The sequence below is a fragment of the Astatotilapia calliptera genome, chromosome 23, assembly GCF_964374335.1.
Source record: "Astatotilapia calliptera chromosome 23, fAstCal68.1, whole genome shotgun sequence".
NCBI lineage: Eukaryota > Metazoa > Chordata > Actinopteri > Cichliformes > Cichlidae > Astatotilapia > Astatotilapia calliptera.
This window is the reverse complement of record NC_137443.1, coordinates 9,691,681-9,706,104: the sequence shown is the minus strand read 5'-3', so window position 1 is coordinate 9,706,104 and position 14,424 is coordinate 9,691,681. Positions and strand designations below refer to the sequence as shown.

Here is a 14,424-nt window from a genome sequence, read left to right as displayed (position 1 = left end):
TTAAAACCAGACAGCTTCCAGTAGTAAAAATCTGTCCCTTCCCGACAGACGCTCTATATTCATATGCCAATATCTCTTTATAGAGCTTATGATCCGATGTGAACTAATGCCAGCTCATTGGTATTACTTCTGTTGTTTGAAGCCTTTCGTCAGCATTTTACGGCGTTACTGAAGGTTTATGTTGTAATACTACAACCAGTAACAAGTCTTATCACTTTCAACTGCAGTCACAAGATTATCAGGTAAGACTCTGCACACAGTTTGCACACGAAGGTCTTGCAGTGGATTTAGGGAGTTCAGATCTCGTGCTGGAGTTCTGCTCAGTTTGTCTCTGTGCTGCTCTGAGTCTGCTCTGTTCCTCCTTTATTCTGGATTTATTCTTCTGCAGTCTCTGGCGTGGTTTGTACAAGGAATGTGGTGAACTGCCAGCCATGCGCTCTTGGACCAGAAAAGCCAGAGGGCCACTTGCCGCCACAACTATTACAGCGCTTCATTCGTACTGAGCCAGTGTAACCTAAAACCCAGCAGAGTCCTCTAACATGAGACTACACGGAGGAGCTCTGATGGCAGTTCAGCTCACTGATGGGGTGTCACAGGAGAACTGTTCAAACACAGGACTTATATGACTTGTATGTGTTTGCGTGTGTCCAAGAAAGAATACCAAAAAGAAATGACAGATTTTTACTTTACAGAGGCAATGCACAAGAAATCAATGAGAGTGAGAGCATCAATTTCAGTGTTTAAAGACAGATTTGCTAAAATGTAAAGTACAGTACAGCACCTATACAGCTGGTGTAGCTGATAAAGAATCAAAGCAATCAAAGTAAAAGTGAAAGAGATGCACAGCATTCCCAGCAAAAAAGGACTCGTTTGACCCAAATGTGTCAGCATCTCAGCCTGGATTTAAAAACATGCCTGCATGCAAATATTACCACAGCGAGCTGCAATATTAAAGCAGCAGGCTGCTAACGTGGCACAGCAGAGCAATACCTTACCAACAGGTTAGCATCTGATCCTGCATGATTCACTATTGGCGAATGAATCTACATTGCGTCCTCCACCTCCAGCAGTCGTCCTGTGGTCAAGTCACAGCCACATCATGAAAGCCACCCCACCCCCCCTCGCAGTGCCTACTGAGCTATCTGTGCTCCATTTACACCAATTGTCATTCAGATAGGGCAGGGTACTGCTGTTTATGGCTACCCGTGACACACATTAATATGAAAAGCATAATTAAGAGCAATTAGGCTTTTCTAGGGAAGGGGGTTAGCTAGAAACACAGCATGCAAAATCTGTTGTGGCGTTTCATCCAGTAATATTACTTGCATGTATTACTTGTATGTAACAACAGTAAATGTTTAAAATGGGGATAGAAGCAGCTTGAATTAAGAGAGGATTGCGATCACTTGAAAGGGGTAGCTACCATCACCGTTGCCTTTGACTTACAGCTTCAAGATAACCCATGAACGAGAGACTCCTACTGATCATGTGCGGCTTATTGTGACTGAATCCTACAAAACAAGCCACAAAAAACTACACACATCTGTTGATTAAAAGAAATCTCCGAAGAAATCTTAAAGTTTATATTGAGTTTAAGAGGGGTCAGCAGATATCCATCCTGCACATAAATACCTTAAGGCAAAGTAACCCATTCACAGACCTCAGGAAGCAGGTTCTGCATGGGGAACATGCGAGGACTTGCTGAACGTAAACTAAAAGAGGGGGGGTAAATGCACTGGGGTATATCCAGGCTGCAGAAACTGTTCTGGGGATGGATAATTGTGGGATGTGGACAGAAGAGAGAGGGGTATGCAGGTTCTCTAAGTGCTTACTTGAGAGGGGTGTCATTTTAAACACACACACATACACACACACACTTATCAAAACACATCACCCCCGAGTCACTCAGGGAAGGGAGATTAAAGGAGCGAGGGGATGGCCACATGCTGTGTTATCAGGCTAATGAATGCTTTCTGGTGGCCAAGCAACGTTTTACATATGAAGAAGGGCAAGTGTGAATAACATGTTTAATCTTAACACGCCAAGAAGTCAGCTCAGGGCAAGAAGTCTTTCTGTTTTTACAAATAACAGCAGCCCACACCGACACTCACCGGAGCTTTTACTTGTCAGAAGGTTACCGTAGTGAGAAGGACGGAGGAAAAAAGACCTGCTTGCTTCTTTAATTCATTCACGGTTAAAGTGAATTATGTTGGAGCTTGATCACACATGGGTGAAAGTGAAAGGGCCAGAGACAGGGGCATCATAATCCTCAAACTTCCTCATATCGGTATTATGGCAAATAACTTTAGGGATGAGCCTTTTCCTCACATATCACAGCTCCATATCCTCCATGTAATATACACCAAGACTGCCATGATTCTGATGGTCTTGAAAGGGGAGATGACCAAAAATGATCAAACTGAATTTTTCCTGCTCAAAACGAGCCTTTGGGGGATGACTGCACAGGTAAGCAGGACTAGTCTATAGTAGTTAAAGCACACCTGTTGCCTTAGTTACCAGGACTCTTTTAGCTCTTTAAGAAAGAAACATTATGGTAAAATGGGTTAAATTAAGCCCGACAAAATACAGATTAAAAACCTTTTTATTTTCTTTTGGTAGAAGGTCAAAATTCTCTACTTGAATGAAAAACATTCATGCATAAGTTTGAGCTCATTAACAGTGGTATCATTTTTTAAAAATTCAAATCTTCTCTTTCATTGATGCACACATGTTCTCTTTAATCATAGCATATTTAAGTGGTTATATATATATTTATTAGAGGTCACTAAAGAGCCGCATATGGTTATGATCTGTCAGGTTTTAATGTAGTTGTTAAATCTGTGGCTCTTTTATGTCAGCAAAGAAAATGCTGATGGAGAGAGTCATTGCTTGGGTGAGTTATAGCAAATTAATAGCCGGATTTAAGTGGCTCATAGTTTGAGGCTGGGACAGCCAAACTGTCACACACCCATCGGCGTGGGAAGACAGCACAGGTCTCTCTGGAAGATATATAAAAAATAAAGTTATTAAATGACCTTTGAGCCACTTTGTTACAGCTTGGGCTGGTTTTGAGCTACTGTAGCAGCAATAACACAACTTTTATTTAAATCTGCGTCATTTTTTGGAATAAACGTCACTGATGGAAAATAAAAACGGTGCCTCCTCGTGCAGCTGTCTCCCAGAGCCGCGCGCTCGCAGGCAGCTCGGGTATAAGCAGATACTCAGAGCGGGTCGGTACTCACGCACTGCCTCCTGTTTGGGGTCCAGCTCGGAGCAGGTCTGTTGAAGTTGGCCGATCCTGCCCTGGAGCCCCCGGACCCGCTGGTTGGTGGTTGTGAGCTCGTTTTCCAGCTCCTGGAATATGGAGTAGGCATGTTTGGCCAGGTCCGACAGCTGCCGCAAGGTCCGAGATAGAGCCACATTACTGATGGAGACCAGATCCTCGAAAACCAGACCCTCCTCGTTTGGGACTTGATACCTGCACAGTAACTGGGGTTCCACTATTCTTTTGGCAAATGGCATATTGTTGTGGAGCGGGAAATAAATCCAAGAAAAGTCACCCAGGAGTGAGAAGAAAGTTGCTGTGCCCCCTCGGCCCCCGATCCAGTTTGACTGAACTCAGCTGCTGCTGCCGCTGGTGCCCCCCATCCTTTCATTTGTTAGAGAGGACTGTTGTGCTCCTCGCCGCTGCGCCGGGTCATCTGCTGCCCTAATGCTGGTGTGTTTTTCACTGTTACGAAGTAAAAGAGGTGGTTTTTAAAAAGAAGCATGTGGGAAGTCCCGGAGTGGAGTTCCGGGGATGAGTGGATCCGGACTCCGCCTGCTTCAACCCCGTAAACACTCCACAGCAAACGCTTCAGATGCATTGGAGGCATAGCAGAACGAACACTACAGAATATTAAAAGAGCAATTAATTAAAAGGCCATATTTTTAAATTATTCTTATTATTCTTCTAAAGTTGTTCTTTTTTAGAAAAAGCATGGATGTTGGTTTTCTTTGCGTTTTGGGGATGCACAGTGAACAGGAACACTTAACTCCCTGCAGTCTGGTGGATTTCCTGCACCAGTTTATGCTATAGCATGAACCTCATGTCTTTGTTTACGTAAAGAAAAACACAGAAATCAGTGACTGGGTAACATTAACTGGACTGTAATGCAGTGAGGCTCTGGGGCATGATGCATTACTTTCAGGGAATGTTATTTGTATAGCCCAGTATCATCTGTAATGGTTCAAAGGTCCTCACAGGCATACAAAATATATTAAAAGCAGGGAAAAGACAAGCAAACAGGCAAACATATATGAAAAATACAAAGTATTACTGAGGAAAATGTGCATCTGCTTTGCATCTAAATCTGATAAAACCTGTGGTTAGTAAAATGTTTTTACAAAAGTGCCACTACTTGCTCAAATTAAATCCATACAGGTTATTTGCAGTTAAAAGTCCTTAACAGATGGCCCATAAGCTGTTAATAAGACAAAAGGAAAATGCAGTCAAATAAAAAAAGAGGAAGGTGTCATGGTCCCTGTGCCTCCCCGGCCAGCCCAGTGTGGCCACAAGAGTTTGTTGTTTTTCTCTCACTCTGTCTCTCCTACCTGTCTGCCTGGGCGGAGCTCTGATTGGGCTCCTGCCCTTGGCCCACGCACCTGCAGCTGATCTCGAGCGGATTGCAGTTCTCTGGCTCTTAAGGCTGGGGCTCTGAGCTGTTCGTCGCTAGAATATTGAGTAACTCTCGTTAGTATTGCCTGGCTTCCTTGCGATTCTACTGTTCCCGTGTTTGCCTTCGACTTACCCTCGTCTGTGTAAACAGGTTTACCTGGATCAGCCCTTTTGTGACCCCTGGACCCCGTGAGTAGGAGAGTGAGCTGAGCTGCTTGTGTGGAGACTGTTTGGACGAGGAGCAGAGCGAGTGCGAAGAAGTGTGTCTCCCCAGCCAAGTGATCCCCGGGACCCTGGTGTTTCCCCCCCCTTCACGTGTATATAGTGCACCAGTGTGATTAATAAAGTGTCGTTGAACTGTGCTACCTCAGTCTGCGCCTGAGTCCGTTCCACTCCCGTGACAGAAGGAAAGAGAGAAAACTAAGTTAAGAAGGTTAACGAAGTGTCTTTAAATGTGTTTGGAAAAAACATCGCGCAAACAGTTGCTTGCTTTAAAGGAAGATATATGCTAAACTGGGAGACAAAGAAGGGATTTCATTATTGGGGTAATATATTAAAATGTCAAAGGTCTCACACATGTGCACCTCAGCAGCTACTGAGATTAACTGAAAACAAAAATGTTAGTTATCATTTTCTTAAGATTAGTTAAGAAACTTCTGAATTTCTTTCGAGAATTATTTTGAGACAAAGTCCTGATGTCTGACCTCCTCCTTGTTTTTTTTTCTGGCTTTAGGAACCTGCCTCCACCTGCAAAGCATCAGAGGAGAGAAGGACACACATAAAGGAGAGAAGGAGACACTTCGTGTCATTGTTTTTATTTTGATTTTAGTTTACCATACAATATTCAGCAGCGGTATCTACGGTTAGGGTTTAATAAAAGCTTTGGCAATATTCAAGTTATAAACACATCACATGTATTACGTGTCATAGAGAGGGTGTTTGCTAACTAGATGTTGGGGACATTCAGCGCATTCATGCCAACCATTATGTTTTTTAGCTTTTGAGTTCTTGAGACTGCATTTGAGCTCCAAAGTGGCTGATGTGCAGTCCTCTATGCCATTCAGCTACGTCTCTGACAAGGCAGATGTCTTGGACTGCAGCTTTCTCCTCGCTCTGCTCAGTTCTCCACCTGCTGCATGTCCTGGTTGATGTGGCCCTGCAGCCAGCAGCAGATCTCACCCAACAATTTGTACTGCTGCCAACTGCAGTCCAACACACTGGAGCTGGAATACAATACCAGCCTGATCAGCATGCAGGTAACGAAACAGAAGGTGGGATGGGCTGTGTATCCGAGTGCTAAAAATGATGCATTTGTTTCAATGTTTCACAAGAAGCTCAAACAACACAAACATATTAACACAAAGTAAGTCATGTTGTTTTTTTTTCTTTAGTTCTAGTCTTAAAGTAAATCCAGAGTATTAAAATCTCTTAAATCTAACTTAAGCTTCAGGAAGTCTGTTGAAAAAAAAGAAGACTTGATTTAGTTTATTTGCTATAGGGATATCCAGCACATTTCCTTCATTCACTCTTGCGCAGTAAAACAACAATAATTCAGCTTTCACGTTGTCATACCCCTGTGTAGGTTAATCTTCACTTTTAACTCTGTTTGCAGACCTGACAGCCTTAGCCGAGCTTCATTCACATTTGCTGAATGAGTGTTTAGTTAAATCCCACCAGCTGACGGGGCCAGAATCGACAGCTCCAAAGCCTTTCCTGTGGCCTAGCTAATGTCCACACCAGAAGTGCAACCTTTGCAAAGCCCAGCCGTGGACAAAGGCGGGACGAGAGAAGCTCCGTATGTCGTCATCTTTGAGTAATGGTGCTGGAACAAAAGGCCGAACTTGAACAGACAAAAGCTGGTAATCTTTGTTGTGAGAAGAGTCAGCTTTAACTTGAAGTGAGCAGGGGTGATATGGACACAGTTTACTTACCGTGAACTGAGAAAAACGTGCTCTCCACGTCCACAGATCACAACATTAAAAAGCGCTAACAGGTGGAGTGAGTTATAATATTTTTACAACCTTGGCGTATCTTTTGTGAAGATGTGTTGAACTTCAGCATATAAAAAAGGTGGTGCATACAGCAAGGCCCTGCTCTCTTCCTGATGCATGTTTGGAAATGAGACAGCTTTGAATATTAGATGCATTTCACAGGCACGCTTCCTGTTTTATTTTGGTGTCTTCTGTTGCTCTATTTTTCCCACCTCTGATTTCCTGATTGAATCCTCCTGCGTCTTGTTTCTTGTTTCTCAGTCAGACCTCTGTATACATCCAGTCCTATCTCCTCCTCAGCCTTTTGTTATTCTTTATGTTTTCTGTTCCTTTTTGATATTTTTAAAGTATCAGCCATCGGAGCTGTGGTATCTCACTTAGGTCCTCTGTCAAAGCACACTATCTATGTCTTGATATGCCTTTATTTGGCTTTTAGTGTCATTTTTATGTCATTCATTTATATGGAGATAAAAATGGAGGCCCGGTTAATTCTCTGTGTTGTGTCTGAGAACACAAAATATCAATCCATCTGTAAGAATCATTAATACTAATAAGCACGTGCAGAATAATCAGGCAGCTGCTGTTTAAGTGGGAGACGGTTATTATAAGAGCAGGCTTATACTTAGAGGCACATGGCTGACATACAGTTTCCTCATCACGCTCAGTTGTCATCCTGAAATGCAAACCAAACATTTTTAAATAGTATTTATAGTTGAGTGAGAATGACTCTGTTAAGCCAACTGACTTAATGAATGCACACAGTCCTCTCCCGTTGTATAAGATGAAATAAACCTATAGTGTGGATGGAGTGACTGTAAGTTGATGCAGCAGGTACCGACATGCAGGATTGTGCCAAATATTGGTTTTGGCGCAGAGGAATTACGAGCGTCTTGTTGTCGTCTGGCATCCTGCGTCTGCTTCCCAGACTGAACTTATTTACTCAGGCTCATTCATTTTCTCAGATGCCTCAAAAACTTTCTGCCTTTTTTCCTTGGATTGAGTATCGGTTTCTCTTTTCTATTCCTTAAAAATGCCCTGGGAATTCAATCATGCAAAAGAATTCAGCGAGTATCCGTCTTTTCTTGGTCTCGGTGATAGGCTTAATTTAGTCTTGGAGAAAACTTCACATATTGGAAACAAGTCATAATCAACTACTTACAGGAGAAATTAGAGATGAAATGAGCGACTAAAGCTGGGATCAAACTTGCTTGAGGATTTGCACGTTCCAGAAAATGTGAGGTACTAAATGGGAAACAGCATGGCTGACACGTGACAAGTGCCAAAAACTGCAGTTCTTCTAACGGCCACTTGAGGCAGACTCTGAAGGCAAGCCATTCCCCACAGACTCTGATGTTAGCTGCTGTGAAAATTACACCCTAGTACAAAAATAGTTTGTTTCTCTATAGCTAAATCCTCTTCATAACAACAACATCGAGAGTTTTTCGATATCTTATCCATTTGAATTTTTTAGAGGCTTAAAATGAGGGAGGCGGAGCCACTTTGTCTGACACCTGGGACAGCTGTTAGCTGCAGCCAACAGCTGTCTGCTGGGTGTCTCCTCAGCAAATGCAGTCACTGAGCTGGAGCTGTTGAATGTTTTGCAGACTTAAAAAAAAAAAAAAATCATACTACTCCAAAACCAGAATTTTTAAATATTCAAAGTGAAAGTAACTATATTTACTCAAATACTGTTTAGTAACACTTTGAGATACTTAGAGTATTTACAATCTCAAGTAAATAATATACTTTTTTTTGTATAACAAGTTGAGCAAGTACTTTATAGATTATGTTTAACATGCTAGCACATGATAATAAATAAATAATAATGGAAAACTATACAGTAGATAAGATTTTAGTTGACTTTATTTTTGATATTTATGTTTTCTAATACTTTATGCATTTACTTAACTAAAACTTTCAATTAAATTATTTTCCTTTTAGCAGCTTATTTATAACATTGTATTTACTAGTACTGAGTACCACCTCTCTAGCAATGTCATTTAGCTACTAAACATATGGCTAAATAGGCAGTCTATATTTCTAGCAAACTACCAAAATGTGACACTTCTTGATCATAAGAAGAACTTGATCATAATTCAAAATCATAACAAACAAAGAAAAATACCACATAAAGTATTATTAGTGGGCTCAGTAGTGTAGGTGAATATGTGAGATGAGAAGTTCTGAATGCCATGAACCAAATGCACTCCACTGGAGCCTCTTTCAAAGCTCCAGTGGAGTGCTTTGAAAGAGGACCAGCACACCAGGCCCAGGTGTTGGCTGTGATGCCTCCACTTAGTACCTACAAGAAAAGCTGCCACACAGACAGGAAGGTGGGACAGAGAGGGTCTGCAGATCACCAAAGTTACTCCAAATTACCCTCATGGGGGGATATGCATTTAGTACCTAATGTTATGTCAAATTTGCCAAGAACGTTAATCCCAAAGATCACGACTCCTCCTCCTCTGTGGATCACGAATATAAAGAATAGCCTTAGCTAATGAAACATTTTGTTTGGACCAACATGCCAATTAGCCAACAGACCAAATGAGTGAGCCAGCATTCTCATCAGCTCCTATAACACATTTGTAACTAATAAAAAACAGATGATGCATGATAATAATAACAATCAGAGGAGCTATTAGAGACGCGAGTGCAGCACATGACTGAGAAAGCGGCCCATCTGTGGGTGGTGTGTCTTTAATGAGAGCCAAGTGTGTCAGAGGATATTTTGGGATGGCAGCAGCAGAAGGTCTGGGAATACAGCCATCAGTAGTGATCTGGGTGACCCTCGGTTGTTGTGTCTGTGTCACAGAAAAGCTCGGCTGCTTTGTGACTGCCAGAAAGTTTCGACTGCTGCCCGTTTGATCTCTCCTGCCCTCATACCCAACATGTGATAACGGTTTCTCAGACATCTGTTTATACATCCAAATTTAGTGGAGCTGTTGAGGCATCTTTATACAGCAAACCAGTGGTAATAAAAGCATTTCAAGCAACAAAAATAGACTTTATTGATTAGTTCCATTGTTGTCTTAAGACCAGAGCTCAGTCGTGCACAGTTTCAGATTCATTTACATTCTCACATAAGTTTAACACAATCGTGCAGTTTCAGGCTTGCCATCTCATTATCACAATCATGATCCAACAGTAGTGTGAAAAAAAGCAATAAACACATGACCATGCCTGCTTTTTCAGCCAGTCTTTAAATCTATCATGACTATTAGATGATTATTGTGCTTATTATTTCATTTTTTAGCTGTTAATACTGATTTGGGTTTTGCTTTTTTTTTTAGCCTGTAATATTATAAAAGTTGTTATAACAGCAGATTGGCTGTTTAGAAAAAACTCTGAGTTTAAAATAATCTCGCCAATAGCAGATGTAGATTTTTACTAAGGAAAAGGCAATTTACGAAATCGCAATTATTATGAAGAATAACTGTTGACATTGTGAAATCTTTTTTTCATCAAGGCCAACTCTGCATGATAACAAACATAAAGATGTCAGGCAACACTTACATCAAACATGTAGCAACTTCACATGAAAATGCTCATATTACATACAAATCCAGTGTCGACATTCGTCACATGTGCTACGGATACAGTCCTCAAAACACACATTTTTTGTGGACGCTCAAAATGTTTTGTTAAATCAGATTCATTCCACATCCAATGTTTTATTTTTTGCCATCCTTTGAAATGTGCACTTTTATTTTTCCTTCCAGTGCAAACAGCGTAAGAACGAGAAATCAATCTGTAGCACCATCGCTTGTTTTATTGTGTGTGTGTGTGTGTGTGTGTGTGTGTGTGTGTGTGTGTGTGTGTGTGTGTGTGTGTGTGTGTATATAGATGAAATGTGGTGCGTAGAAAAACATGAAATCTGAGAAGATGGGCTGGACAGAAAATAAGATTTTTCATAATCATGGATAGATGTGCAAACACGTCCTGTAAACCATAAAAGATTTATGAGAGAACCTAACAGTGAATCACAACACAAATAAGTTAGAAAGTCATAAAGAAAACATTGTACATGTGCATATTATACAGTGATTAAAAACACACGGTTTAGTCCTGCAGAGCATCTTTAACAATAATGCAAACAAACACATGGACTCGAGCTGGAGCTGATAATTCAAGAAAAGTAACATCCCTGTCCGTTGAGTCAAAAATGCACTTTGCTTCCATCGTCAGACAACAACCACTTGTGTCTTGGCTTAAACATTTGTGTTTAATAGAGAAACCGATGCGCGCCCCTGTGACAGAACGGGAAGGTGACTCCGATCAGACTTCGGGCTCAGTCATGTCGAAGCCAGAGGCCGTAGGAGCTCCAGCTGGGACTCCAAGGTGACCCTCTCCTTATGAACCACCTGCAGCCAAGCAAAAGAAAACATGACCTCTGATCGCTGCAGTCTGAACAAGAGATGCACCTCAGGCGGTAATGACATTATTTGCTTTGTTTTCTGTGGTGACGACGGCCAAGAACAAGGTTGAAATCTGGCCAACGGCCCCAAAAGATCACAGTGTTAATTACTACAAAATATGAAAGTGCTGGAAAAAAATGAACAGCTTGCAAAGATTTGAGATACAAGATGACTTTTACAAATTGTAGAACGAAGCAGGAAATCTTAACTAAAATCAGGATTATTAATGTGCTCCCTGCGGGCAAACGGTAGAATGGTAGCTTCTGGCTTTCGATGCAGTTGATTGCAGTTTTAAACTGAGAAAAATGTGTTTTTCACCCTGAAAGCTTCATGTGGATATGAAGAAAAATATAATGGTGCAAAATTCCAGTGCACATCATATTTTGAGGGCCTGTGAATTAGAAATTATTCATGGTATGAGGTAAAATTTTGCAAGCCTTTATTAAATAGAAGAGAAAAAAAAACTGAGGGCATGAATGGGAAATACAGGATCTTTGACTGAACCCCAGTTCACATTAAGAAACATCAGAGCAGTATTAAAGCAAACATTTTGTGTTAATATCCCAAAAACAGAAACATACAATAACAACCATTCTTTGAACCCAAAGATTTCAAATAATGATTAAAAGTTACACTTTGAAACACAAAACACTGCAGACAGACCGATTACTGACTTTTCCGTTCATCACGGGCACGGTGGAAAGTAAAGGCTGTCGCGGCAGCCTGCTTTTATTACTGGATTATTGTGTCAAACTGCGCCCGCTAACAGCTTGTGTCAGACCTCTGTGCAGATTCTCCGGTGTGTTACTCCTGTGAAAACTTTGGGCAGCTTAGTGTTTAAAATAAATCACTGATTATGGAATTATTTTCTTTGATGTATGCGTTTTTCCTGCGTGGCGCCCAATCACATGCCTTCTCCCAGACCTTGTGAACCCCTGCACAAAATATGGAACTGATTATGTGAGTGGAGAGTATGTACAGCATTAATATTTGGAATCTGACCTTGTCACTCCCAACATTAAAGCACAAAGCTCTACACAGCATGGAGGGGGAGAGACGATAATAACTTGCCCCCAGGGAGAGGGTATACTGCAATAAGAGTATAGCAGGAGAGTTAAGTTAACTGCCTGTTTGCTATGTTGTGTGTGTAACACGATTAATCCCCTCAAGTGGCCTCTAATATTCATTACACCCCCAATATGAAGGTGTTGGACAGAACGATGGAAACTCCCTGACTAATCTTAAGACTAAGGGTGTAGCTAAGGAAATATTACAGTTTGCCACCTCAAGTGGAAGAGACTGAGTGAATGTGGAATATTTACAGCATTAATATCTGGAATTTAGGCCCTGACCTTGTCGCTCCCTAAAAGAGAGCACAAAGCTCTGCACAGCAGGAGAAAGAGGAGTGAACACAATAAGTGCCCCCAGGGAGAGCGTACACTGCCATGTGAGTATAGCAGTAGACTCAAGACTCAACAATGTAAAAAGATTAATCCCCCGAAGTGGCCCCTAATGTTCATTACACCCCCAAAAATGTGAACTGAGCATAATAGGATTCTCCCACTCTCAGTGCTGTACTAGCTGTAGGCCCGAAAGCTTAAGATTTACCCTGAAGGTGGCAACAGAGGAAAGGTCACGAGGTCAGTTCTGATGTGAACGTGGAAAATAAACAGAGTTAATATTAGACACTTACTTTTTGGTGTCTCCCCACTCTGCACTAGAATAAAGGTCATAAGGTCACTGATATATCGAGTTGAATGCATTGCACTTATTAGACTGCTAGTGCATGAAAAGCTAATATTTTGGCTTGAGGTTGGTGCTCAAATGGAAAAGATTTCTGTATATGCAGAGCATGAGACCTACATTTAAACTGGAAATTCAGACTAATAGCATTGCTGGTGGATCATGTCTATCCAGGCTAAACTTGAATAGGCCTGCACCTGCCAACGTATCTTCACTGAACATCAACATTCTTAACCGTATCAGATGAAAACTTCATCGGAATTAACAGATTTGTTGGAATATTTATGCACTTCCTTCTCTGGGATAAATCAAAACCCCGGTTGGATTTTGTGTTGCATGCAAGTGCTGCTCAGTTGGACAAATTTCCAGAGTTAAGAAGCTGTTCCTCTAACTTTATTATGCTCACGTGCCTATTATCGTTTTGTTTTATGTCATTTAAAAACGAAAATGACTCATGTTTTTTATGTATATGTCCCACTATAGTATAAATTACAGTCTTGAAAAAGAACGTTTTCACATGACTCTCTGCATTTCTGTGAAAAACTAAATGCATGCCATGATTAGGCAGCTTGTAAAAACACCTTTATCAGGAATAACTTGACGTAATCTCTGTATGACTTTATCAGTGTCTTACATCACTGTGGAAGAATTTTGGCAAACTCATCTTTACAGCTTTGCTTCATTTCATTCAGGTTTGCAGGCACTTGTTTATGCACGACGTTTCAGGCAGGTTGAGGTCTGGGCCATTGCAACTGCATGATTCTTCTCTTTTTCAGCCATTCTGTTGCAGTTTTGCTGCAGTGCATGTGCTCAATGTTCTTTTACATGATCCAGTTTTAGCCAAACTTTAGCTGTGGGGGACACAGCCATTTATTTCTAGAATATTTTGGTATACAGAGGAATTCATGGTTGTCTCAATGACTGCAAAGTGCTCAGGTCCTGCGGCTGCAAAACAAACCCAAATCAGCACGCATCCCCCACCATGCTCGACAGGTGGTATGAGGTGTTTATGCTGATGTGCTGTCTTTGCTTTTCTCTAAACGTAGTGCTGTGTGTTATGGTCTGACATGTCCATTCTGTCCGTCTAAAGGACGTTGTTCATGAAGTTTTGTGGTTTGCTCAGATGCACCTTTGCAAACCTAAGCTGTGCTGCCATGTTTTGCAGTTTCTCTGAGAATTGCTTAGTCTGAGCTTGTGGTGAATTTACTCAGATGTCGACTGCGGCATTGTGGTAAAACACCCAAATTCTCCAGACCATCAAATTGTTAAAATGTCTGCGTTTACAAAGCTGTTCACACTTGATTAGTGATGATTATTTAATCAAGAGTATCTGATTAGCAGCACCTGGCTACTACTTACCCTCATGGAAAGATGTACTCAGTATTTCACAGGACTGCACAGAGTCCTGTAAAAATATATTTTATGTCCATATATATGCCTGGTGGTCATGGTTTCCAGTCATTTTTATACATAAGGACTTCAGTCATCTCTATCAACTGATAATGGTCTAATGGTTCTCACCTAATATTACAAAGTAAATGTAGGAAGATTTTCAATTAAAAGTTTCCTATGATATTTTATTTTCATCAGCCATGTTTCTCAGCAAGACTCATAA

General features: G+C 41.2%; 2 protein-coding genes and 2 long non-coding RNA genes across 6 annotated transcripts in view; 2 read left to right on the top strand and 2 right to left on the bottom strand.

Moving 5' to 3' along the window:
* nhsa (Nance-Horan syndrome a (congenital cataracts and dental anomalies)) overlaps positions 1-3,581 on the bottom strand; it is a 66,580-nt gene extending 62,999 nt beyond the window's left edge. The window contains exon 1 of one of the 2 annotated variants that reach the window (XM_026157586.2): positions 3,243-3,581. In XM_026157586.2, coding sequence (XP_026013371.2) covers positions 3,243-3,522 — 280 coding nt within the window. In that variant the 5' untranslated portion in view covers positions 3,523-3,581. The remainder of the gene's footprint in view (positions 1-3,242) is intronic. The other variant, XM_026157587.2, reaches the window with a different exon arrangement.
* A 3-nt stretch (positions 3,582-3,584) lies between these two features.
* LOC145424408 (uncharacterized) lies at positions 3,585-7,137 on the top strand. Its single transcript, XR_013905485.1, has 3 exons — positions 3,585-3,718; positions 5,391-5,913; positions 6,270-7,137. It is a non-coding gene; the product is annotated as an uncharacterized LOC145424408 (long non-coding RNA).
* LOC145424556 (uncharacterized) lies at positions 4,528-5,022 on the top strand. Its single transcript, XR_013905631.1, has 2 exons — positions 4,528-4,732; positions 4,809-5,022. It is a non-coding gene; the product is annotated as an uncharacterized LOC145424556 (long non-coding RNA).
* A 2,497-nt stretch (positions 7,138-9,634) lies between the features above and the next one.
* The window catches only part of reps2 (RALBP1 associated Eps domain containing 2), a 31,409-nt gene continuing 26,619 nt past the window's right edge, over positions 9,635-14,424 (bottom strand). For both annotated transcript variants that reach the window (XM_080297696.1, XM_026159109.2), the window contains one exon: positions 9,635-11,012. In XM_080297696.1, the coding sequence (XP_080153822.1) occupies positions 10,944-11,012 (69 nt within the window). In that variant the 3' untranslated portion in view covers positions 9,635-10,943. The remainder of the gene's footprint in view (positions 11,013-14,424) is intronic.